Source organism: Thermobia domestica, chromosome 7 (assembly GCF_964235325.1).
Source record: "Thermobia domestica chromosome 7, izTheDome1.hap1.1, whole genome shotgun sequence".
NCBI classification, from domain to species: domain Eukaryota; kingdom Metazoa; phylum Arthropoda; class Insecta; order Zygentoma; family Lepismatidae; genus Thermobia; species Thermobia domestica.
Window position 1 is genome coordinate 47,344,011 of NC_137460.1, and position 27,405 is coordinate 47,371,415.

At 34.5% G+C, this 27,405-nt stretch overlaps 1 protein-coding gene across 1 annotated transcript in view; it reads left to right on the plus strand.

The window, feature by feature from the left end:
• Window positions 1-21,124, plus strand: part of LOC145689173 (uncharacterized) — a 124,767-nt gene extending 103,643 nt beyond the window's left edge. Inside the window, exons 6-7 of the mRNA XM_081763304.1 lie at window positions 4,793-5,000; window positions 13,852-21,124. Coding sequence (XP_081619430.1) covers window positions 4,793-5,000; window positions 13,852-14,003 — 360 coding nt within the window. The 3' untranslated portion in view covers window positions 14,004-21,124. The remainder of the gene's footprint in view (window positions 1-4,792; window positions 5,001-13,851) is intronic.
• The last annotated feature ends 6,281 nt before the right edge of the window (window positions 21,125-27,405 follow it).

Here is a 27,405-nt window from a genome sequence, read left to right on the forward strand (position 1 = left end):
GTGATAGTTGCCATCCTCACAGAACACAATTATTGATTTTCGTCTTTCAAGTTATGGTATATATATATATATATATATATATATATATATATATATATATATATATATATATATATATATATATATATATAGGGTTCATTATGAAAGTAATGAGCATGATGCTACCCTGACTCAACAATCCACCGCAGCGCGCGCTGCCGGTGCGGAAAAAGTAGTGGGTGTTTGTCCTTCCAAACACTCCCGGAATCAGTCTGCTGCCAGCGGCGACAGCATGTGGATGTCGATCCGCGTGAAGCACGTTTTTACAAATTGTAACACGGTGCGATGGAGGGTTCCCTCGAACTGAAGGAGTTGTTGGCATTGTGTGAAAGTGATCCGGACTTTTTAGACTCGGTCGTATCTGCAGACGAATCCTGGATGTTCGAATACGATCCAGAATCCAAAAGGCAGAGTGCGGAGTGGCACACCTCATTCTCCCCCCGCCCCAAAAAGGCGCGCATGAACAAATCCCGAGTCAAAACTATGCTCATTTTCTTCTTTGACGTTCGAGGAATCATCCATTTCGAGTTTGTGCCACCAGGACAACCTGTCAACGCAGAATTTTATCTAGAAGTGCTCAAGAGACTCAAACGCAGGGTCGCCAGCGTTCGAAGTGACATCAAAGACTCAATGAAACTCCACCACGACAATGCACCAAGTCACACCGCCTTCACCGTCGTCGACTTCCTGGCCCGGAGCAGAACCCCAGTGGTCCCCCACTCCCCCTATAGTCCTGACCTGGCTCCTAGTGACTTTTTTTTGTTTTCCCGTTTGAACAGATACCTCAAAGGAAAACATTGGGACTCCGTGCAGAACATTCAAGCCCATGTTACAAGATTTTTAAAAGTCATTCCAGCCGAGGACTTTAAAGATGCTTTCCACGCGTGGAAAACACGTCTCCAGAAGTGTATCGATGCAGAAGGAGTGTATTTTGAGGAATTTTAAAGATTTGTAACAATCGGGACAATAAAACAGTTTTCCTAAAGCAATGCTCATTACTTTCATAATGAACTCGGTATAATATATATATAAAGGGAGGGAGGACTATTGTATATTCGTTATGCACGTGAACTTGTGGAAATAAGTATACTACCATTAGTAACAGAAATAGTATATAATAAAGTTATGTAGTAATCTTCAGTTTCGAACCCCAAATCAGCATCACTGTCCTCATCATTTTCTTAAATCCTTATTAAAACTACCCTGAACAACAACAATATTTACGTTATTCTTGTTACCCCGTAAACGTAATTGAATTTAAATGGAATCAGAGTTGCCTATACCGTTTCTCAAATTTTTATTGATTTATTTTAGCTGGAATTACTGTTTAAAAACTCAGGGTGTTTTTTTTTAAAATAATTATTTAATGCACATCTACAATTTATTTGCACATTCAAAACTACAAAAAAGCGTACGTTCTAAAATTATCATATATTCACCTATTATCGCGAGGACATTATCGTATATAGCATGAAGCCTTAAATATCGCATGGTTAGTAAGCCGAGTTGGTATTCACCAGATGGTGTTGGTATTGTGGCGTCCACGCAGCGTGCTTGCACCCAGCTTTCTTCTAGGCTTCGAATTACTCGTTTACTTCCTGTATGGCCCCTTCATTTGACTCGACTTTTCGTAATGTCAGGAAGTTTCGAATTTCGGGAATAGATGGTAATCCGAGGGAGCCAGATCTAGTGAATAGTCAGGATGCGGAAACAGTTCGGCTAATTTTTGCTCAGCGACCCGGCTTTTTTTTCTCTGTTCTAGAGTAATTAAACGCAGCACCCATCGTGTGCGAAGTTATTTTCATGTGCAATCCATTAGGTGAAATAATATAAACCCATTCAGTTGAGGTGTTTGTAGCTTCTGTTAAGTCACCCACTTTCACTCCTCTTTCACCTACGGTATAACTAAATCATGGACTTGATTAATGATTTCGGGTGTCACAGCCGATTTTGGGGATTTATAACGTGGTGTGTCTTTTATGTTTGTTCTATTACTTTTAAATTTATTTAGCCACCGTCAAACAGTTCAGAGAAAAACATGAGCCACCCGATGTAAATCTTCACATGAATTTCCTTTGCTGTTTTCCCTTTAGGGGAGGGGGAAAGAGACCACGAATTCAACTTTATTCATTTTTCACGGTTACTCGAAACACGTCTATTTAAGCAACTATCAAACAACGAAATGCTGTCAGAATGACTTGGAAACAGGGGCGGATCCAGGGGGGGTGATCGCCCCCCCCAGAATAGGAAACATCCTTATTTTATATATAAAAATAAAACCCATCCCAAAGTTTGGAGCCCTTAAAAGTAGCAGTATAACAACTCACCGCCCCCCCAGAAGGCAGTCCTGGATCCGCCCCTGCTTGGAAACCAAGATTATTTCTACATTGAAAAGAAACTTTATGACTACATATATAGATGGCGTTAATGCCATCTGTTAGTATGAGAACCAAGTTCCTCATCAAAATGTCGTCGTAGGTCTACACAATTGACGCCTTTAGGTATTTCATTCGATTACACCTTACAGCTTAAGTTGCAAGTATAGCTTTTTCCTGATCTCATAAATTTCGTCTCTAATTCATCTGATAATAGTAATAATTTATATATTGCTGTGCATTACCAGCATCTATGGCTTCAAGCACATCACGTATAAGGGATGACATCCCTCACGAGTACACTATTCAGAGAAGGAAGTGACCTAGGACGTGTATATTAAGTACTACTATCCCGGCATTTGCCTGGTGTGAATGAATAAAAGCCAGGAAAAGCTTACTCAGGATGTCTGGTATCAAAAAGCTGTTACACATTTTCGACCAAGGCCTCCACCGAGAAGTGAACCCAGCACTGTTCGCACGAGAAGCGAGAGAGTTAGCGACCTATATTAGTAATAAAATGAGACAAGACGTATTCATATTTGAAGCCTCAATATCTTTATTTCTATAGCCACTTAATAGCAGTATCTCACGCCATGTGGACTTTGTGGTGGGCAAACACCGTGCTCGTGGGTTTTCTCGGGTTCTTCCGTTTCCTCCCACTTTCTTCATTCCACCATTTCACTCATATCTCATCATCACCGTCTCCTTTAGCCTAATCGGCATAACCCTGGGACGTAAATCTTAAAGATTTCATTTTCATTTTTAATAGCAATAGGTTGTCAGTAAAACCTGGATAAATAGTAACTTTTTACATACACTACTTTTTAAATAAAACAAACCAAGTTGTTTCAACGTGGTGCCCAACTGTCAGATACTAAATAGTATATTTTTTAAAAAAATGGTCAATAGCATCTGTGAACATCCTGAGTGAACATACCATTAGCTGTTCAAAACAGATTGCTGAATATCTTTTTGTGGTATGGTTTCCCACATTTGATGATCTTGATGTAGTGGGGCAGTCGTTGTGATTGAAATCCAATTGGAGGTCAGACGCCGTTTCATCACGCCCCACAAATGCTCGATAGGACTTAGGTCCGGAGTTCTAATAGGCCAGAAGAGAATCCGTATGCTGAGTGAAGTACGTTGAATTTTTCTGACGGTATGGGGATGTGCATTATCCCGTTGGAACATAGGTTTCACAAAATGTCGAGATGGCTGACGCACTTGTCATGCTTCTCTGAATGAAGACCAAAAGGAGGCCGGACGGGCCGTAGTTTATTGTCCACCCTCTTCCCTTCCAATGCGATGAGCAGGTGTCAGAGGGGAGCTCGGAAACGTAAACCTGTCTCCAACCAGCAACGTATGCAGGATTTCAAGCGGAGGATTCAAGCACTCAATCCCTATATCCTTTCAGGATACACGTGATACATATCTTAATACAGTAAGTGTTTATTTTTCCTTACCTTACTCAGGGGTAGGGAGGTTAGAACCTCAAATCACGCTTTGCGTACGCTGCTGTCGCTTCAACAATCGTTTGTTTAGTATTTGTGTGCTCATATTGAGGGTCCCGTTGGGTCTGATTACACTAGTGGTAATTTGCCTGTCAGGGCGTTCCGAATGTTCTTTCTGTCCAGATGCACGGAAAACTATACATTTTTTTTTTTTTTTTTTGAAATGCAACATTGATAGCTTTCCTTTGTTTGATGACGAACAAATAATGTCCATTATATGGTACCGGGCGTATCAAAAGTCTGGGACCATAGGCCAATTCCGTTATAAATATACGAACAAATAGAAATAGAGGGTGCTTTTCAATTTATTGTAAAATGATGGAATTTTTCTAATCGCAGCAACTGTTTGGGATCCACACTGATAAGACACCCAATGTTAAATGAAAAAGCAACGTTGCCAGTTCAGCGGGCTGGTGAAACGGAATATAAGGCCACGCAACAATGACACAGGGAATGTGTACATTGTTGATGTGACGCAGGTTAAAAGACATCGCATCAGCTTCCCAACAATGCTGAATTGTTCACATAGTGAGTACTCAAGTAAACAATGTACTGAACTGGCAACATTGCCTTTCATTAACATTGGGCACCAAACCAGTTTGGAACCCAAACTACTTACGCAATTGAAAAAAAAAATAGAACCCTATTTCCTACACAATATTTTTTAATCTTTACTTGCGTAGGCCTAACAGAGTTAATTTTATGACCCCAGATTTAGATGCATCCGGTTTATTGTTGGGATGCTTTACTTCTATTTTTTTTTATTATTATTATTATTTTGGAAAGCATAAGGTTGAGGTAAGATTTTTTGTTTGTTTGTGGATTTACTTTATGTTTACATACTTAAAATGTTTTTGTTGTTTCAAGATATGCCAAGTAAGTGACAGCTGGGCTAAGAAGTTAGCTGTGAGAAAGCGCGCTCAACATAGTGAGAATCCTGAGTACGGAGAAAATATCTTTTATAGCTGGTCGTCTGATCCAAATCACAATGTAGGTGGTGCAGAGCCTGTTGACAAATGGTATAGCGAAATTAAAGACCACACATTTGGACGGGAGCCCAGAGATCTTAAAACTGGTAAGTGACTACAATAAATAAGTAAATATATAAATAAATAAAATATAGTTACAAATCCATGAAATAAAACAGGAATTACGTAATTAAATCTCGATCTAGGAAACATATCTTGTCATTTTAGTTTTCGAGTTTTTTTTTTTTTTTTTAATTCAGTACCGGTAGTCGATATTATTCTACCGAATTTAGTTTTTATTCAGTGAATAAGTCTGAGAACTTAAAACAAGTACTTACTCGTACTTAAAGACAAGAATGTCGGTAAAGATAAATCCACGTAGGCCTATTTAATATTTTAACATTTGTACTACACATAGCATAATAAAAGTAACCATTATGTTATTTTAACACTAATTATTCACTTGATTCTGGAAACAATTTGATCAGATTACTTTTAGTGTAGTTATCAGTATTTGCCATTGTCAAAGTATTAAATCAGGAATAAGATAAATGTGCACAGACGTTTCTGGCGTAATACAAGATTTTAAAATATGGTCCTACACAGGCCCATAGCCAGCCCAAAAATGTAGGGGGGGCGGCTGAAGTTAGGGGGGCGATCCAGCCATATGATAGTTCATCACCATATTATAGTTCATTTGCAAGCCAACCGTGAAAATTTTAGGAGGGCCAGCAAAAATTTAGGGGGCCCGGCCCCCCTAGACCCCCCTGGATACGGGCCTGGTCCTACATACCATATCAAGATCAGACTTTCAATTAAAACAATAACAATAATACACACATCATTTCACATCCGTATATAATTATACAAAATTTGATCCTAGTCGTAATTACCACAGATATTCATCTTTAGGATCATATATTTTGAAAATGTACAAGATAGAGCAAAAACAACACATTTTTTGAACCAAAGGGTGTTAAAACATTAAATTAGTTAATTTCAAGTATTTTTTATAATAAAATTTATAAATAAGGTTAAAAAAGGTGCCGTGCCCTGGAAAATCAGCGCCCAGGGCAAGACGGCGCCCCCGTACATATGAGTGAGGTCCACAGACGAGCCGAAGTACCTCTATGGTTGGGGCAAAGCGTAAGAAAATTTTCAAAAATAAACCCTGCTTTTCCTTGATTTTGAGCACTTTTTATTTCTTTTTTCCTTCCATTTTATATAGCCTATGTGCATTTTCCTAACATCAGTAACATTATAGGACCACTTCCTGAAGCAGGAAGGATTTAAGAACTTATTAGTAACTTTTCCTCTCTTTTTTTCTTCCCTTTTCTTTATTCTACGGAATTTTGTGCCCCCTTACTTCGGAGCCCAGGGATGTCGCCCCACCAGTGTTCCTAAGTTCCCGTAAGAAAATTTCCCTCGACTGACACAAAAATTTTCCCTTTTCTTATCAAATTTCCCCGCGTTTGTTAAGTGTTCAATTTCTATGACAGAAGTTTTGTGATAAGATTAATTTAGCTATAGTAAAGGAAATGTCAACAGCATTTGTTTTATTCATTTGCTTTTTTTTTTTTTTTTACTTTCTACGTCACTTTTTTAAAACAAAAAGTACACACGAATACACCCAGCAAACAATGGGTACAAATTATGATAAATTGAACAGGCACATACACAAACTATTGCTATTCTATCGATTTATTTCTGAAGAACAAAGAGAAATTTAAGAATTTACATTGGTCAATCAATGAACGCGAGAATTTCCCTGGATTTTCACGTTTCACCGAAAAATAAATCATTTTTCCCCTTTTTGCTAAATTTACCTATGAAATTTCCCTAGATTTGGGAAATTTCCCTCAACTTACGAACACTGAGCTGAATACAGTGAATACATAAGCTGAGCAGCTAACAAGCTGAATACATATACAGGCGCTAGGGGAAAAATGTATTACGTACATCAACCGGAGTAACAACTAACAATTTAAACTGTACAGATTTCAATAGCTGGCATGAAACTCAATAGTGTTATAGCACTTACTTGTGCCGCATGGGGTTGTGTTTCGACTCCAATTCTTGGCAAATAAACTTTGTGGTGGACAAACACCGTGTGTGTAGAATTTCTTGGGGTTCCTCCGTTTCGTTCCACTGACTTGATTGCACAATTTCAATCATTCTCATCATTACCGTCTCCCTTAGCCTCTACCTAATTTGAAATCGTACCCAACTGAATCAGTTTGTTTTCAATCATACTAAAACTAACAGCACCACATAAGAAAGAAATATAGACTACTTGAATGCAGGGGCGGATCCAGGACCGACTTCTGGGGGGGAGGCGGTGGGTTGTCATACTGCTACTTTTAAGGGCTCCAAATTTTGGGATGGGTTTTATTTATATATTTAAAATAAGAAAGTTTCCTCTCCTGGGGGGGACGATCGCTCTCCCCTCTGAATCCGCCCCTGTTTGAATGTAGGCAGCAAATGCCAACTACAAGATTCTCAAAGCAGAAAAACCAATAAACTCGTCCAAATCCGTTTGTTTATAAGCAACTTGACAACAGACCAATAGACTGTTGTAATTAGTTTTCTGGTTACATGACAAGAATCCCTTCCAGGCAAGAATCGAAACCTGGATCAAGAAAGTGTTCTTTTGAGCTGTAAGCCAGAAACACCCGCAGGATTTTTGTAAAAGACGACAGAGGACTTGCAAACATGCACAGTCGCGAATTCACACATCTTGATGCATATAATACGTAATGCAAAACAACTCTAAATACAAGGAGTATGTAAGAGAAAAAAATGGGAATTGTATGACATTTACTGATAGACAATGCATAGTGAAGGAAAGGTTAGAGAATGGTGCAGAGTTTTGGGAAGGGCGTTCAAATGTTCATGATGAGCGTAGTGGAAGGCCTAGTATTCAGTCGGATGATCTGGTGGAACGTTAACGAGAAAATGCGATCCAATCGCCGGTTCACAATAACTCAATTCGCCGAAGAGTTTCCAGAACTATCTGCGAAAAACAGTGCTTCGACTTGTGACTGACAAACTGGGTTATCACAAACTGTGTGCGAGGTTGGTGCCAAAAATGCTGTCAGATGCTCACAAAGAGCAAAGAATGACAGCTGCACGTGATTTTTTAGCCCATTGGCAGGGGTGTAAATAAGGGTCCCGCAGACCTAGGGATGCGCACGAGATAAGATTTGAGGCTGTCTGGTCTCGAAAATGTACTGTAAAAGTGATGTCTCGACTCGAAAAATGTATATTTTTCTATTGGAAGAGCTGTGTCTCGACTCGAATTTTCTCAGGAAAATTCTGTCTCGTGCGCATTCCTACGCAGACCACACATTATGGGGTTCCAAGCCATCAAGAGGCCCCCAAATTGTGAAGTGGGACGTGGAGAAGGGGCCCCACTCCACGCTGTCTGCCGCGAGCCCCCCAAGCCTTTAGTTACGCCACTACCCACTGGGGAAAGATTGGGATTATCTCTTTTCTCACATAGTTACGGGAGATGAAATCTGGATATCGTACGCCACTGGGGAGTCGAATCAGAAGTTAATACAATCAGCACTGTGATTCAAACAATCCTAGTTCATAAAATCAAGATAATCGTGTTTTGGGACCAAAAGGGTGTGATTGTTGTGGAATTCTTGAAACAGGATGAACAATTACTGCATATGCATATTGCCAAACACTGAATAATTTGCGACGTGCCTTCCAAAATCGGTAGAAAGAAATGCTACAGTCTTTAATTCTTCTGATCCATGACAACACCCACCCACATACAGTTGCTTGTATTGTTGAGACAATTCAAAGATGTCGATGGGAACTATATAATCATTCCCTTACAGCCCCGACCTTACCGCCAGCGATTTCTTTCTTTTTTCTTCACCTGAAAAAATGGCTTGTATCGTCACGTTTCAACGACACTGAAGTGCTCAAGACATCAGTTCTGGACTGATTACTCTTTCAGGCGGCAGATCTTAACACTAACAAGTAAGGTTATGAGGAGCTCGTGCCACACTATCAGAAATCTCTGGTGGTTCATGGTGACTATGCTGAAAAATAGCCAAGGTGTGCACTTGTGTATCAATCATAATAAATTTCTTAAATTTCTTCTATCATTTTCTTGTTTATTATTGTAAATATCGGTTTTTCTTTTTACATGAGCCTCGTATATACAGTATATTAAATACTGTAGTGTGTGAGTAAGCAAATTTTATTTTGATATGTACTTGGAAGAATCAAATCCCCTTTCTGAAATCCAGAAGGGGTAATTGTTCCCTCTTGTCCCGCTGCGGGCGCCAATATCAAAATAATATTTATGTGTACCATTGATCTTTCAAGTTCAGCGTTTTCCTCTGAGTAATGGTTTATCAGATTCGAATCGCTAATTACGATTAAACAAGTATTTTTTTCCAAGATTGTGTCGTTTTTCTATAAGGGTTCTATGATGTTCTATATGTTTCTATAATGTTTTCATTAATAAGTACAGATTGTTATATACACGGTGTTTCAAAACAACACCGACAACGTTTGGGACGTGATTCCTGACACAAAGATAAACGAAAAGTGTAGACCAACCTGCTTCCTTTCGGAGTTATAGGCTGCCGAAAACATGAACTTTAAAGATCTATAACTCCAATACTATGGAACCTGCCGTAGTCGGGTCAAGACTTCAGTTAGGAACTAATATGTGCGCTATCCAAAAATACATATTTCGGAATCCTAAGGTACTCAGACAACAATTTTTATAGAGGGAGTTTGTCTACGGGCATATAATTTGAAGTACTCACCAACTGCCTCTAGCAACTATTTAGCAAGTTAATTTGAACTTATTACTAATAAAACTCCAACTGACCAAAGCAGTATATATATTTTAAGATTATATATTTGTGTTACAGTTTCGGCTATGTAACATAACCTTTGTCAGACACATTATGAGAGACGTATCCAATTTTGACACCTTATATATAATGTGAATGCAAGACACGCCCACTTTCTCTTTACAAAACGTAAACTTTTAATTGGCTCTAAAAAGTAAATTTTTAATTGCTGTAGTCACTTTCTCTTGGAGTGACGTAGACAGAGGAACTAAGAAGAATTTTATACAGAACATGAAAAAGAAAATAGAAATGATAGATAGCAACGAAGAAAGAAGGAAAGAAGACATAGAAATAGTGTGCCACTTACTAAAGGGAAATGGATATAGAAGAGAAGATTTAGAAGAAAGAAAGAGATGAAGAAAAGAGGAAGAAGCAGAGAAAGAAGGAAAAGGATGGTTTGGTATTGAAAGTTTAGGAGAGGAAACAGAGATCCTAAAGAACTCTGAAGAAGAAAAGGAGGAAAACACAGAAAAGGAGGAAAGAGGATAATAGACTTAATGAGAGAAAAGAGAAAAGGAGATAAGATCAGAAGAGGAAAGAGTAGTGTACCAGGTTAATTGTAAAGAGTGCGATATGAAGTACATAGGGGAAACAGGAAAGAGATTAGAACAAAGGATAAAACAACATAAGGACGATGCCAGACTAAAAAGAGAGAACAACGCAATATATAAACACAATAAAGAAACGGGACAAAGGAGTATGATAAGAAAGTGGAAAGAAGCCCAGTGGATTAAGAAATATGGGAAGGAGAAGTTGATGAATTGGTCTAGTGGACTTGTAATACATGAATTATGGGAAAAGATGATAAACAAAATAGAAATAAAGAATTAAAAGGATCAACACGAGCTGTTGGAGGAGGTGTACTATGGAGAACAGTAGATGGACAAGTGGCTAACACCTAGTTAAGAGTTTCATGACAGATGCGCTAAAAGAAAAAGTGACTACAGTAATTAAAAATTTACTTTTTACAGCCAAATAAAAGTTTATGTTTTGTAAAGAGAAAGTGGGCATGTCTTGCATTCACATTGTATATAAGGTGTCAAAATTGGATACTTCTCTCATAATGTGTCTGAGGAAGGTTATATTACATAGCCGAAACTGTAACACAAATATATAATCTTAAAATATATATACTGTTTTGGTCAGTTGGAGTTTTATTAGTAATCTTGAATTTCCAAAGCTACAATGAATAATTTACAAGCTGAACTTATTAAAATTTTAACAATGTGATAAAGTTTAATATTGCATTGTTGCAAAATAATATTTCCACATACATGAAATTTTCTTTTATTAAAGGAACAATAATTACATAATTACTTGTGAATACATAAAATAATCTCATGTTATCTCTTAAAATTTGATCCATGAAACAAAATCCAAAACAATCATGAGAGCGAGATTCCTTAACTTTGACAGGATTTCTCTGGATCGAGCGTCCAGTTAGTTAAAATGAGCCAGGAAGTGGTCTGCAGAAATTTGGAACCAACAAAATGATGAATTCTGGTTATGGATCTCAATCACAAGGCAACAGATTCGTTGCAATGCAGATCAATAATCGAATTTGATTGTTCAGCAATCGGAGTAGTCGATCCAGCAAGAAACTTCATCGTAGGTCACAAAATGTCCATGTCAACTTTCTTGTTCGGAAAGAGACCATGTGTCAAGATAATGCAACTGGTTTAGGTGAAATGACTGGTAGTTAGATCAAGATTCATTTCCAGATTTCTTCTCGTGTGGATTCAGCTACTGCGCGTCCTCCAAGATTGTTTCTGATAAAAACAAAATGTTCCTCCTGAGACACCAACATTTATAGCAAGATCCGAGTGTTTAGTCCTTGATGCATAGTCGGTTTCTTCAAATTTAGGTGGAACATCTTATAGTTTATGTTTATATATATATGTTTCATGAGTTGTGGTAAGTCACGTCCAGGTTACGTCACAGTTAGGTTAAGTTACATCATCTTTAAGCAGGATATAATCAATAAATATAATGTGGATCATTTACTCTTAAGAGTAGCTCTGTTTAACTGAATTTCCTTCACAATGAAGGAAAGAATATATACGTCACAATATATGGATATACGTTATAAGAGTAACGTTTTATAATTATTTTGTGCTTCTCTAAATATAAGGTACCTAATTTTTTTTTAAATGAAGTTTCAAAGGTTACATTTTTATTTATTTTTTCATTCACTTACAATTTCAAACAACATAGAAACGAGAAATACATATAGGTTACCGAGTACTTTTTTTCAGGCTATAAACTTTTGTGTGTGTGAGAGTACTCTTTTTCATACTGTATGTGAGCTTTGAAGAATCCTTGAGGGGTGAATACAATATTATCCTTTCTCCACATCACTAGAGCTCGCTACGTGGCCAACGAAAGGACAGGTTCCAACCCTGAATTGTCACGTGACCGTATTAATCCTAGAGATGTTTTGTTCTAATATGGCTAGTAGTGATGACAAAGTTTCATTAGCTTATATTTAGTGAGTTTTGGTACAATGCAAATCAGTAAATCATAGAAGTAAGTTACTTACATCTACTTACTTAACTTACATCTACAGAAGTAAGTTGTGTACTTGTATAACAAACATTCGGGTTAAAATGATAGTTACTCTTTCTTGAAGTCACATTTTAAGACAAAATTGATATCCTTTTATTACGTTGCATATTTACACAGGATTTTTAAAAATTATATTATTATTATTATTATTCGCCGTGCGTTCATACTTTCTAACATCTTAAACACAAACATTGCTAAGGTTTTAAGAAAGAATTTACACTAAATGGCAGTGAAAAAAATGTTTCCAGTATGTCCTTGCCGTGGCATGTATTCGACGAATATGCGGTTTCCGTAAGAAAATTTCCCTCGACTGACACATTTTCCCTCTTATCAAATTTTCCCTAGTTTGATGAGTATCCAATTTCTACTACAGAAGATAAGTGAAAAGATTAATTTAGTCATATTAAAGGAAATGCCAATCATATTTGTTTTATTTATTTGCTCTTTGCTTATATTGGTTTTACATTTTCCTCCTTTTTTTTTCTTTACAAAATAAATACAAATACACCCAACGATGGGTGTAAATTAAGCTACTATGAGCACACAAACTATTATTGTATTGGCTTATTTCTAAAGAACAAAATAATAATAATAATAATAAGCATGTATATTGGCCAATCAGTCAGCGCGAGAATTTCCCTGGATTTTCAACGTTTCATTAAAAAAATTCCCTTTTTGCTGAATTTACCTACGAAATTTCCCTTAAACTACGAACACTGCACCCCGCTCGACCACCTCCATAGCACGGAATTGGTTTAAAAAAACTGCTGGAAAACTCTGCTAATGTATGAAATTCCTGAATTCCTTCCTAATTTTCTTAATAAAGTAGTTCTTCCCCACCGTCAGAAGAACTACAGGGTGGCCCAAAAGTAGATATACATCCCTTTATTGATCAAGTATAACATTCTAGCTTATAGGTTTATTTGCTTCGGCTGTTCTGAGCTTAAGATATAAGTAAAAAAGACATTAAGAACAAATGATAAAGAAACTAAGTCTACCTGATGGATAACAATAAGAAATGATATAAAAAGCAATGAGGTGATCCGTACGAGACTGTTTACCTAGTTTCGGGCCACCCTATACAGAGCCAATTCATGTAAGCTTGGTACTAAAGAAGATACCAAATAAGTACATAAACCTCCTCTTATTAGAAATACAAGGTTAATGTTGAATAAAATTTTAACTTCTCTAATACATTCCTGGGTAAATTAAGGAATTGAATAGAATTTTAAAGATACTGTTGGCGGTCTTACCAATGAAATTGTGATGTAACAAATTAATTGCCAGGAAGCATACGTAAAATATCAATAATATGTGTTCATCATTTAACGATTTATCCTTATAATTCTTGAATTTATAGAACAGTCATGATATGCAGTATGGTACTTCACATGAGTATTTATCGTATGGGTAAAATAAAAGTGTACTTCTGGCTATTAGAAAAATACTAAATTTAGTTTGAACTTAAAATTAACTTTTTTCTTTTTTTTTTAATATATACTAACAGGTCACTTCACCCAAGTAGTATGGAAAGAAAGCCTAGAGCTGGGTATTGCCAAGGCAAGAAGCAAGGATGGGCACGTATTTGTAGTGGCCAATTATTATCCACCAGGCAATTTCATTGGCCGATATGTTGAGAATGTTCCACCTCCGAAATAAATAAAGGATTATCACTCCTATTTCCGTTTAAAATCGACTAAACCTCAGGGTTTATGCCAAAGACTGTGTCATAGATAGATTTGTAATAAGTCACTAAATATATGTATATGCATGTGTGTTATTAATTTGTTATGTATATATATACACACAAATATATTTTGCTTGTAAAATGAATCTACAGTTACCAATATAATTGTAATGAATAAGTATATTTTCTCGTAGCTACTTAAATCATATATATCTAGACAAGATTTCTAATTATTGAAGCATTATATAACAGCATTTAAACAGAAATTGCGCTAAGATGTTTTCCTTCTTTAAATGCTTCCATATATTTGCGAAGTACATATAGATATTACTGTTTTACTTCAAACTATATACTACTGTATTTCTAGCATAAAGATTTCTGAAACAGATAAATTACGACTGAATCATCAATTTCTGCCTTGAATATAAACATAACTGACAGGTAGTAATAGAAAAATAAATAAATAAAAGTGGTACGGCATGTCGAGGAGGTGTGGGATAGGTAGAGAACAACTACTATTTTTTTTTTTCATACAGAGTAATTGTAATGTTTCATCAGAAGTATACCTGTAATACTAAACGCAACCTATCTTTTTATCGGTACTAGTTAGCTTGTAAAAACTTGTTGCAGAAATAGAACTTTTGTTTGTTTATTTCACTATATTTCTCGATTGTTCAGGAATTTACATGATATCCATAAGAAATGAGATTGATTTCGAATTTTAGTTTTAGAAATTTTACACAAATAATGCAGCAATCTCGGACCAATACCAATGCTGAACAGGTATATCATCAGAGAGTATATAGTATGGTGGAAGGTTGCAAAAGCACAAACGTTAATATAAATGCTTGGGACAGTAAACATTTAAAAACAAATTGATGTACAATTATTATATATTTATGAGTATATTTAGTACAATCCAAGTTAATTGAATTCGAAAGAACTCTTTTTCGTTCGTACAGTGGTTACGAGATTCCTTCTTACTTCATTTCATTCCACAATGAATCTTTATATTTCTATTTCATTTAATATACATAGTTTTCGTCATTTGTATGTATGTGTGTATTTCTGTATCATTAATAAATAGTAGTAGTTTGTGATATATACACTTAAAAGACAAAACATTAAGAGACCTGATTAAAATACCACTAATTTTACACTAATCTTCAAATAGACAAAAGACATTCGAAATGTGAAACAACAGCGCCCTAGACAATATTATTTTGCATGAGGTACTGTTATCACGAGTCACCAAGTACCTTTCCCTTTACAACCATTTAGAAACGCGAAAATAAATGCCGATTTTCTAAATGGCGGGAAATCGAAAGCAGATAAGTGAATTGTGATAACAGTACCTTACGCAAAATAATATTGTCTAGGGCGCTCTTGTTCCACACTTCGATTATCTTTTATCTTATTTGAAGATATCACATAATTACTGTAAAATTAGCGGTATTTTAATTTCGCTGTGATTACGCCTCTTAAATCTAATTTCAATGAATGACAGTGCGACATCTAGCTGGTTGTAGGTAATAGCATAAAAGCGTTCAATAAATGACACTCGAGACAGATATAATAAGTATGATAGTGAATGTTGGAGAAATCCTTCTGTACATTCCTTATTCTTATTTATCCTACTCATTTCTTTGTATAAGCTTATTTAACTTTATCATTATTTATGTTATGAACGTTTATAATTCATGCAAAATTATTCCATATAGTTGTGATATTGTTATTTCTGTGTTAAATTAGTAATTATTTCGGAATAAAGTAGAAAATACATAATAGAACATTTCACAGCTTCAGCAGTATTTCACCAAAGGAGCTTGTAATCAAATTAATGGTATTAGAAAGCAAATATGTATCATATATTATTTCAAATATATGGATTATTATTAGTTTCGTGTAATAGAATTATAAAATGAATTTGATTGAGACATATTTAACATTGTTTATATGTAATAATAAAAATAAAGTATGAACGAGGTTAATATTTAGTTTTCTACTACCACAATGTACACTCATGTCCAAAAATACTGTCGCATGTCTATAAATATGTTATTGTAGGAATATAATTTGATAACTAATTTGTCAGGTATTTCTTGTAAGGTTAGTATGTGTATAATTGACAAAGGCATGTATGTGGCAAATTTCATGTCAAGAGAGCAGTAAATAAGAACAGTAAAACGAAAATAGAACTTTCTTGTAGATTTAGCAACATTTTGTTTTACTCATTCTAATTTTCGTATTTATTATTCTTTTCCTATGAAATTTACCACAAATATATATTTCCCGATTATAGACATAGTATCATTGTTCAAAGTATCCTGCAAGATCTTTATCATATTATATTCTTACAAGAAGACAGCTATATATATACGACAATCATTTTGGACATGAGTGTACGTATTCGATTATAAACCAAAGTCTCTTCTTTCTAATATTAGGCATTGTAAGCAATTTGAATGGCATTTGAAAAACCTGTTACACGATTAACAATAAAAGGCAAGCTTCGTAACTCTGTCGAATTTGAAATTACTACGAAAATATTTAGAACAGTAGGTAAATAATATAAACGAGGGTGACATGTTTTCTTCCGTTACAAGCGTTCAGATGTTGAAGAGTGCAGTAACAATAAACAGCACTTTTATCTTACTTTTAGGTAATATAGGGCATTAATTTATTATGAAGCCAAAATCCGCTGGTGAAATCCTCACACCTAAACAATAAAAAAAAGTGCATGTGAAATGGCGAAAATCGCGTTGTTTCAAAAGTTATGAGATGCCGAAATCGATTAAATTGTAACTTTGAGGTTGCCTGGCTCGAAAACTACGAGAGATATCAAAGGCTGTTAAAGAAACATGAGAGGAACCAGTATACTGTCTATTTAAATACTATGCTTCAGAGTTGAGTTGCACCGGTGCACATGATTTTAGAGAGAGAGAGGTGGAAGAGCGGAACCTGTACCGCAGCTCCCACTATAAAATCCGTTGCGCCGATACGTCCCAACTCTGAAACATAGTTATTTAGATAGACAGTGTACTAGTTCCTCTAATATGGACTGACTCAGGGTAAAAGGTAACAAGTTTTTTTTTTTTTTTTTTTTTTTTTTTTTTTTTTTTTTTACAATTTTCGGTTTTTAACACAGAGTTGTAGTATTTTAAATGGCGCTTTTTTGTATGAAAAGCCCTATGAAAAAAACGTGACCAAAAACAAGTATAAGGGACGTGCAAAAGGGAATAATTAAGCTACAATGGAATCCACACTGGGTAAAAGGGAATAAGATGACTCTCCTGAAAAATGAATAAAAATGACTTGTTACCGTTTACCCTGAGTCCGTCCATATTTCTTTAACCGCCTTTGATATCTCTCATAGTTTTCAAGCCAGGCAGCCTCAGTTACAATTTTCTCGATTTTGGCATCTCCTAACTTAGAAACAACGCGTTTTTCGCCTTATGTTCGTATGGACTTTTTTAAATGTCTAGGTGTGAGGATTTCAGCGATGGATTTTGGCTACATAATAAATGACTATCCTGTATATTGTTACAATATCATCATGATCCAAAATAGTTACTACTTACTCCCAGATTACATTGTTATATATACAGCCTGTTTAAAAAGTCGGACACAAAATTACAGAAGATTTCGTTAAAACAAAGTAAAAGTCTGACAAATGTAAATTTTAAAAAACGCATCCTTTGAGATATGAACTGCAGAACATGAAAATAAGATTTTCAATGCTGCCTATACTCGATACACCCTAGCTCTTGCTTGTTTCCATCTTTTTAAGTTTTGTGTTGTCAGCTGTACCAATCAACGAGTCACATGATGTATTGAAAGCTCTTACGAAACGAGACTGTCGAGAAAATACATCCTTCACCATTTTTTAAAAGTTATTTTACCTGGTTTCGAGTGATGTCTTCTTGTATTTCTTTGAGCTTCTGGTAATATCAATAGCTTATTTTACCGACTCTGTCGTGCCTCTCACATGCGAATTATCTGCTGTATTGTGCTCGAATAGCAGTGATAAAGCAAGAGTTAACGGCGAGTCTAGTATAGCTCGAGAACTATAAATGAAACTTACTTAAACGGTTCGAGAAATTATAGACAGTAAAACTACTTTAGTATTCATATTTGGCAATCGTGCTATACTTGTGCAATGGATTCTACAAGAACGAATTCAGTCAATTGTGGAAATTCCAGTTCCAAGCCTCGTCTTCTAAAATTCGTACCAGACTTTTCTTTGAAAAAAGACTGTATATTTTTAAATTATTTACAGAGAACCGAATTGCTCTGTTTTGTGAATTCATGAGTTAAGAGATTGCTTACTCTGTAACTTCACATATACGTAAAGCACACCGAACATTTGCCAAAATAGATTTGAAGGTTTCAGTGTGAAATAACTAGAAATCACCTCTCAATATAGCAAATTGTAAAACAATTAACAATCTATGACACACAAAGACACAATAATATATAAATGTAATGATAATAATAATAATAATAGTGATTTGTCGTGCCTTTTTTTTTTAACAATTATCATAAAGGATCTCAAGATGATTCTTCCTATTCTTAAACTCTTATTGTAATATTAATTGTATATAGTAAGTGAAATAATATGATATAATGTAGTGAATTTACTTGCTTTTAGAACATTATTAACTATTGCAATTTACACCAAAAAAGACTGGAACCAAAGACTTTCAGTCATTATTCTATAATATTCTTAACTTCTTTTTCCCTTAAAGATGGTGCGTGGATTTAAGAGTTAACTGTGATATATTAATAACAATTAAATTTACAAGAAGTATAAGAATGCAATATTATTTCAACAACTACATAATAAAAACAAGGAGAATTAACTGTTTATGGTGGAACAAATTGTAGGCTATTATCCTCTTTTAAGATTTGGATTTAAAAAGTGATACAATTTTTAATTTTAAAATAGAAACAAATTAAATTAAGACTGTTAGTTGAATTATAGGTATAATTTCACAATTTTGTTCTGAAATATAAAATTGTATTATAGCATTGAAATTTTACACATGTGACTAATTTTCTTGGCACAAAATGTTACAATATGTGTTGAAGCTGCTACTTATTGTTAGCTAATATGCCTGTAAGTGGATTGTGACGCCATATCAGCAATAAGACATTTTTTGAAAACATTGTCAATGTTAGATATTGTTAATCATTTAATAGAAAAACAAATGTAAAATTTTAATATCTTTCTTCTTCTTTTCTAAATATGCATTTTGAAAAATCTAGAAAAGCTGTAAAATTTAATCAATACTCCTAATGGTAAAGACAGAATATGTAATACTATTGGTAATTAGTAGGGCTCGGATTTCTATGACCTAAAACCTTTGGAAATATGCATGCATTTATGCCCTAAATACGGCGAAATATGACAATGACGCACAAAAAAATACTTAACACAAGTTCCTAAGAATAGGAATTTATTACAAAGTTACTTTTTGCTAAATAAATATCTTCCATGCTCTGAAGCATAGATTGCAACAGATTACTGACCCATGAAGAGAAAAGATGAGTTTTTTTTCTTTATGTTTACAAAGTTTTGTTCTTTCTTGAATAAATGTCCTTAAGCCGTGAAGCATCCATCACAGCATAATACTGAGTATAAAGAGAGAACATGAATGAAAGTAGTGTTCATTTTAAAGTAAAAAGCAAAGTATAGTGTGCTAATACTTAAAGGTGAAAAATATACGCAGTACCGTACCGTACTTAATATGCAATAAAGAAACTGCACTTCAGGTATCATTGCATGGGAGAAAAAAAGACAAAGTCTAAGGTAACGATTTATCTTTTCAAAGTGGTTAATGCTATGGCAGGTGAAGAACTCTTACTCCTCACATTGTGTACTATTCTTTCAAATGAAAATAATTCTATGGCATCCGGAGGTTCAATTCCGCATTCACAAAAGCTATGCATTGACTTGTGTTCTTAGCCAAATGGATCCAGTTTCTACTTTGTATTCCTATTTCTGCGAGATCCATGTTAATAACCTTGTTACCAATGCTGGTAAATATTATAAAATATGACCAAAAATATGTTTTTATGACACTTCGGGTTCAAATATGACCTAAAGCTAATATATGGATTTATGTGGCAAATAAAAAGATATTTTCGTCTTCATAAGAGGCAGTAATGTGTATATATATTTAATTAGACATGCAAAAAGATGACAGGATAAAAATATTACGTCATAGAAATCCTAGCTTTAGTAACTATTAAACATTACTGATAGTAAAAGTCTTACCTTAAATGGTTTCATTTTTTTAAGTCGCTATTACAAACCATTTGGTGAAGCCACATACAGCCACGAAAAGGCAAGAAAGTGATTCAGAAGACTGGTGTGAAGGATGAAACGTAAAACTGGCTATAAGTACATACTGTCTACTAAGATTTTATTTCCATCTATTTATCTTTCAAAAATCTCAAAAGAGCATCAATAAATCGTTAAAATCAATTAGCTAATAATCCAATTTTTCCTAAGTATATTCAAGTAATAAGTTAATTTTAATATATGAAACATAATGTGACAATTATTTCCAAAGTTAAGCCAAATATTACTTTACAATTATATATATTATATATTATTTTTCATAGTATAGTTTCATTCTTAGCTTTAAATTACAACTTCTAACAAATATGTAACACACAGAAGCAGAAACGTACAATATTAATTTATATTTTAGTTTATATTTCCTTATTGATCCTTACTGATATTCCAATATACACGGTATGATATGGTAAATTTAGTTGTTCTTGCTCGAATATACTTGCGGGAAGTTGGATTGTGAGTTAATTGATTATAACGGAATTATTTGGAAAATAGATAGTTTGAAATAAATCTTGGTAGACAGTATGTAGTTGAGAACCAGCTTTTCCTTTCATACTTACACTATTTTTTTCTTTCTTACATGCGGCTATCTGTCATTACCATGCGAAATATCGGATTTCTAATAGTAACTTCATTATTATTTTAATATGGCACCATTTAAGGAAAAAAAATTCACGCTCACTCATTGTTACTCTCGAGCTATTTGGAAATAAATATATTTTACTCAGCCATTTTATTTTTCTTTCTTCATTGAACTGTGTAATTGGCATTATAAATAATTAGTACGGGCACGAGTTTTTTCGCATTAAGAATTTGAAAATTTCGCGTTTCGTTTTGCATATTTCGCGTTTTGTCGCATTTTCCGAATAAAATTTCGCATTTTGTAGCTCTTGTGAAAAAGATATTCCCCGACATTTTTACAATTGTCCCTTTTACTCATAGATCACTACAGAAATAAACCATTCATAACCTAAAAACAAAATACACTGTATATTTCACTTGGCATAGTAAATTTCCGTATAGAAAATTATTTGTTTTAAAATCACACTGAAGGAAAATCAGTAAATAAACTTACTATGAGTAGAAAGTTTTGCTGCCTTCTAAAAACACATAGGCGCAAGTTACATTTAAGCATTATTAAACACAAGCATGTTACATGTTACCACATTTCCTCCTTCATTGTGGTACGTTTGTCACTTAATTACTAGTCCATATTCGAAAAAAAAAAAAATAAAACCTCTCACAATTGTCATTGCTCGTTGGAAACCACATACATGTAGATGCATTTACAACAAACTTCAAACAATCATCATTTCGGAACTCCCCATCCACCTGCAATGGTGATAGCTAACGCGCAGCATGTTCTCTATAGCTGTGTTCGAATCACCCAAAATGCATCGTTCATGCCACGTTGTACCGTTCCGTCAGCGGAAAACTAGCGTTTTTAAATTAATGAAAACGTATTTTTAAAATATCGCGTTTTATCTCACAACAGAAAACAATGAAAATATACATAGAATGTCATAAAACGTCAAGAAACTGAACACTACTTAATTCTGACGCATTTCGTTTTATCGCGCATTGCGAAAATCTCGTACCTCTAATAATTGGTTGATACATAGTATTTCGAAATTGCGAATTATGTATTATGCAAATATATCGTCTGTTTTGCAGCAATATATTTTTAGAAAGCTTAACAACTTATGGTTGGTCTCTAGTATCTTGAGAGTGGGATATAATATTTCTTTTTTTCCTCTCTCTCATTATTCTGGAGATCGAGCAAAACATGTTAGCGTTATAAGATTCATCCTTCATACACCTTCCCTTGCCGTTTACCTACAACAAAATCTGGAGTTATGAGAAGTAGGATTTTTAATAGCGACTTATTGATATATATCGGAAATATTGAAGGTTGGAAATTTTACCTTCATTAGGTTTGCAAATGGTTTCTTTGTACACAGTTATAATCAATGTTTAACTTAACTGCAGAGTGAAGAATTAATTCTCAAAGACAAAAAGCAAAAACAAAAAGGAACGTATATTATTTGCCACATTCAAATTATTGAGTGACATTAGTATTACGGTGTACCATTCAAAATTTATTAGTTTCATTATAGAATAAACAGATGCGAATTTTTACAAATACACTCATATTCAAGTATTACTATTCATTTTAAATAAGTAAAATGTCTTTATGTGATTAATTTACTGTTGTGTGGACTCTTTTATGGAAGTAATAAGGAAATACTGAAATGGTAGTGAGAAGAAAGGAAAATATATAGACACAGGTTTTGCGAAAGGAAGTTACTTTTTTTTGAGTAAAAAGATAGTCGTTCTACTTTTCAGACAATTATTGTACAACTACAAAGCAAACTACATAAAAAATCGTGTGTATGTATAATTAGTATATTAATATTCTTAAACTAGTACGTATCAACAGGAATTTTAACTATACCTTCCACAAAGAGCATATGCCCTTCCTGCTGGGCTAGTGGTTAGCACGCGCGCTTTTGATACACATGGTTCCGGTTTCGATTCCAGGCGAGAGAGCGCACATAAAAAAAATCATAATCATTCGATTTCACTAATCAGCCTTATCCTTTAGCCTACAGGGTATAGAAGTGGAAGAAACTAAAATTTCATTCAATTTTCAAAAAGATCATGTCCACGTCAGACGGTCTTTTGTTGATAATTTTTGGAATGAATCGACTATTTTGAGTATGATATTCGTTAACACACAGTAAATGGATTAATTTGAGTATGGTATTCGGTACCATACGCATCAATTCATTGATTTGAGCATAGTATTTGGCAACATACAAAGGAATTGATCAATTTCAATACAGTATTCGGTAACCATACCGATGACTGGACCGATTTGAGTGTTGTATTCTGTATTGAATATAGTATTCGGTAACGTATGAACAAATCGATCAGTTTGAGTATGGTATTCGGTAATATACAGATGACGGCCAATTTGAATATAGTATTCAACAACATATAGCTGAATCGACCAATCTGAGTATGATTGGTATTCGGTGACATACAGATGAATTCACCAATTTGAATATGCTATTCGGTAACATACGGATGAATTGATCAATTTTAGTACAGTATTCGCTAACATGCAATTGAATCGGGCAATTTGAATATAGTACTTTGTAATAGATACATGAGCTCATTTGAGTATCGGTAACATATTGATGAATAGATAAATTTCAATATAGTATTTGATAACATACAAGGAATGTAAGCTCTTTCTACATGTTAAACAAAACTACTTTAACTGATCCTTTTGCTCCTAAGTTATTGACAAACAAATAGGAAGGATCTGCGAAAACTGTACGTCATATTACAGATATTTTTAACCTCCATGTAAAGCGCTTCTTTTCTTTTTCGTCACAAAATACACAATTCAACCGTGCCTTATTATTATTGTTCGAAAAACCAATCCAATTTTTATGCTGATAAGAATTACTGAAGTAATGTAAGCTGAAACAAAATTAATTACCTCAAACATTTTCATCTCTCCTAAAAACACTATTAAATATATTTCTGGGTGTATTTAAGTACTGTTATCGAAACATAATTAGAATCCTAAGAAATGTCGTGATAATTAGAAAGTGCCTATATGTTGAGAAATCAGTCAAAATAATGCAATTTTTGTACTTCCGAAAAGATAATAACGATTAGATATGTCCCCTCTTTAGGTTTTACATCTTCAAAATATTTAAAATTTATTGAAATTTTGAATCGATTTAAGATTTTATTTTGCTTCGATTTTAGTCACAACTGGAATATTATACTGGGGAAAAAAAGCACCATAATTGCATTGAAAGTTGCTGATATTCTATATTCGCGTTACAGTAGGGTATCGATAATTAAGTTGGACGAGACAGAGGTTACCTGACTATAAGGAAAGGAAGAATATTTGATTTTTCCTCTACAAGAGCGGTACAGTATGACTAAAACTACAGTGCATTTTATTTTACAAATTACCGTACTGTTAAAAATAAAAACCTCCCAACATCAATGCCAGCAGTTTAATGTATTTATTTTTGTGTAGGAACACAGTTTTTGTTTCTCTTATTCTTTTCACTGTTTTCTAGTAGTGGCACATGAAGGAAATCACATCGGTAAAAAGTTTAAATGGTATCGGTATATGCTAAAGAAAGGTTCATCGAGCTTCGGAAACCTGGATACAAGAATTACTACACTAATTTAGTTTCCTTTCCTTAGCTCGTAGTATTAAACCTTTAATTTTTACCAACATTACTTTCCTCAAGACCCACCACTGCTGCTTTCATTCGGATTATAACTTACTGTAACATACAACAAGAAGCAAACAGGTGTCTTATAAACATTCAGAACTTGACTGAAGCTGCCAAGAAGAAAATTTTTGAAATTACTATACTAATTGTTTATAGATCGACTTCATATTTGCGCCGGGAAGGGTTACATTTTCTTAGTTGTTTTAGGTATTTTTTTTATGAGTGTTTATGAAAAACCGGTTTGTCGATACTCTATTGTATTCCTTAAAAAAAAAAAGAAAGCCAACAACAAAGTTCGCTTCTTAGCAATGTATCACTACCAAGTAAAATTTGTCAACGTTGCATCCTGTTCGAGAGAAATTGTCAAAGTTACATAAGGTAGCCACCTTATGAAGTAGTAATGCCACAGGACTATATGTACGTAGTTCCTAGGTGTGTGATGGCCAAATTATTCATGAAGCAAAATCAACAAGTTTTGTTCTGTGTTTTGCTAGTTTTCCCTATGTATTCTCGTTACTTGTTATTTTATCGTAAAAGACAACTGACTCACGTCAAATAACAATTGATAAAAACGTGATTTATATTTACGTTCATGTTAACTTATGTACATAAGTTTTTTTTTTTGTGATTGTATACAGTCATGTTACACATTATGTGTGCAAATTGTTTTATATATATTATGTTTAATTTGCGCTAATAATGAAACTAAATATTGTGGTATTGTTGTAATGTAATACTACACAAATAAAACATTCCACAGTAACATATTGTCGTCTATTTTATTGATTTACAATAACATTCCTATTAAATTAACCTTCTGATAAACCATTATGATATTCCTTTATCTTCATTTTTAGAAATAATAGGAAATCTGGAATATAAGATTCAAGTACGCACAAATCTTTGACTATTATTAACATATAAAACATCGATTTCCCTATATCCTCCTCGCCTTGTAGGTATGTCTGCTATGTGAAAGTGAATAACGCGCACGTGATTTTTTTTTTTTCTTTCTTTCTTCTTTTCGGACTCGTAACGACAGAGTACCGGGGTTTATCCAATCTTTCTTTATTAGAAAATAAAAATAATTGAATTCAAGAAATAAGCATACTAGATCATGACTTGCATTTACCAATATCTCCACCGACCTATAAGTGAAAAAAAAAAATAATAAAAAAAATCATAAGTAATAAATTGACTTTTCACACGCAATCCTACATGTACGACGAAATATGGAGATAAAAGTAAATTTTTGATTGGTTAAGAGTTTAACGCTCCTTTTCAGAACAAAGACACACAGTGCTTAAAGTGAGATCCTCGTGTTTGTACTAAAGGCAAGCATCTCCATTAAGAATCTAACCCAGGACCACGTGTCACAAAAAAAAAGCATGAATTTTAATAGTGTTTTAAGGTTTGTGTACTGTTAAACCTTTACTCCATGTACCTAGTCTTGAATCTCTTAAATTTACCTTTCCATACTTGATAATAATGCTCAGGAACACAGAAACTACTCATTTCCAACAGTTTTCTTCTTCCATTTTTTCCTATCTTTGCACGTAACAGAGTTCGTCTATGGCCCTGAACTTTTGATACACTCTGTATGTATGTACACACACACACAAAGTAGTATATATACTCACACACAGTACCCTGACAAATAAATAGACACCCAAAAAATGAACGTATGTCATTGCTACGTACTACTGCACGGAAGGAAATATTCCTGATGCTGGAAGGTTCTTTGGAGGCTCCTAAAGCTTCAACTCTACGCTGCATGCAGTGGCGGCTTGTCAGGAAAGTCATACTGTTTATTTTTCCGCTTGAAACTAAACGAAGAGAGATTTATTAATGTAGTAATTGTTGTATACAACAATTAATACATTAGATTATCTTCTTCCCTTAGTTTCAAGCGATAAAAACTTTAATTTTTAAACCAACGTGACTTTCCTTAGGAGCCGCCTCTGATGGCACGGGATCCAGTAATTTTTCGACGACAATTTGCGACATTCATACACTTCTACACAAATGTCTCAAATAACTGTTTGAGGGTCTGTATGATTGCTGCAACTTTAATTGTAGGAGGTAGTAAACAGTTTCTACAGATGTCATAGCTGCACTGCAGAGTTTGAGCTCCACTTTGCCTCTTCGGGTGAGCGGTCAGGTTTTTTTTTTTTTTTTTTTTTTCGACGACATCGGTCCCCCTCATGCATCCATAGTATGTAGTCCGCAACAATTCGTCTCTGTCAAAGAAAGGCATCAATCACTCTCGGAATACCTTGATGTATTCGCAGCATGCTTTACACTACCACCACCCGTTTCTAATTATACTCCAAATCATGACATCCCGCAGTATTTCGCCATAGGATAGTGAAATTGTAGTCTGTTGATCGCTGTCCGAGAATTGGCGAAATCGACCTTCATCGGAGATACCAACATGATAACCACATGGGGCTAACCCAACTGTTTCCGTATCATTTCGTAAGCAAAAGCATCTTCGGCAATGCGCGTCGGTACATTCTCTCACTGCGCAAATACTATCGAGGGGTTCGTATTGATCTGTCAAACTCGGCTGCGATATTTATTATTGGCAAATTCAGAAGAGTGAGTCTACACTTGGACGACCTCACGTTTCAGGCGTGGCGTTAGTCAGTCAACAAGACATTTTCCTCTCCCGTTTCAACAGCACTATTATAATAGTGTTGACAGTTATTAACGGTACACGTAACACAGCTCGGATGG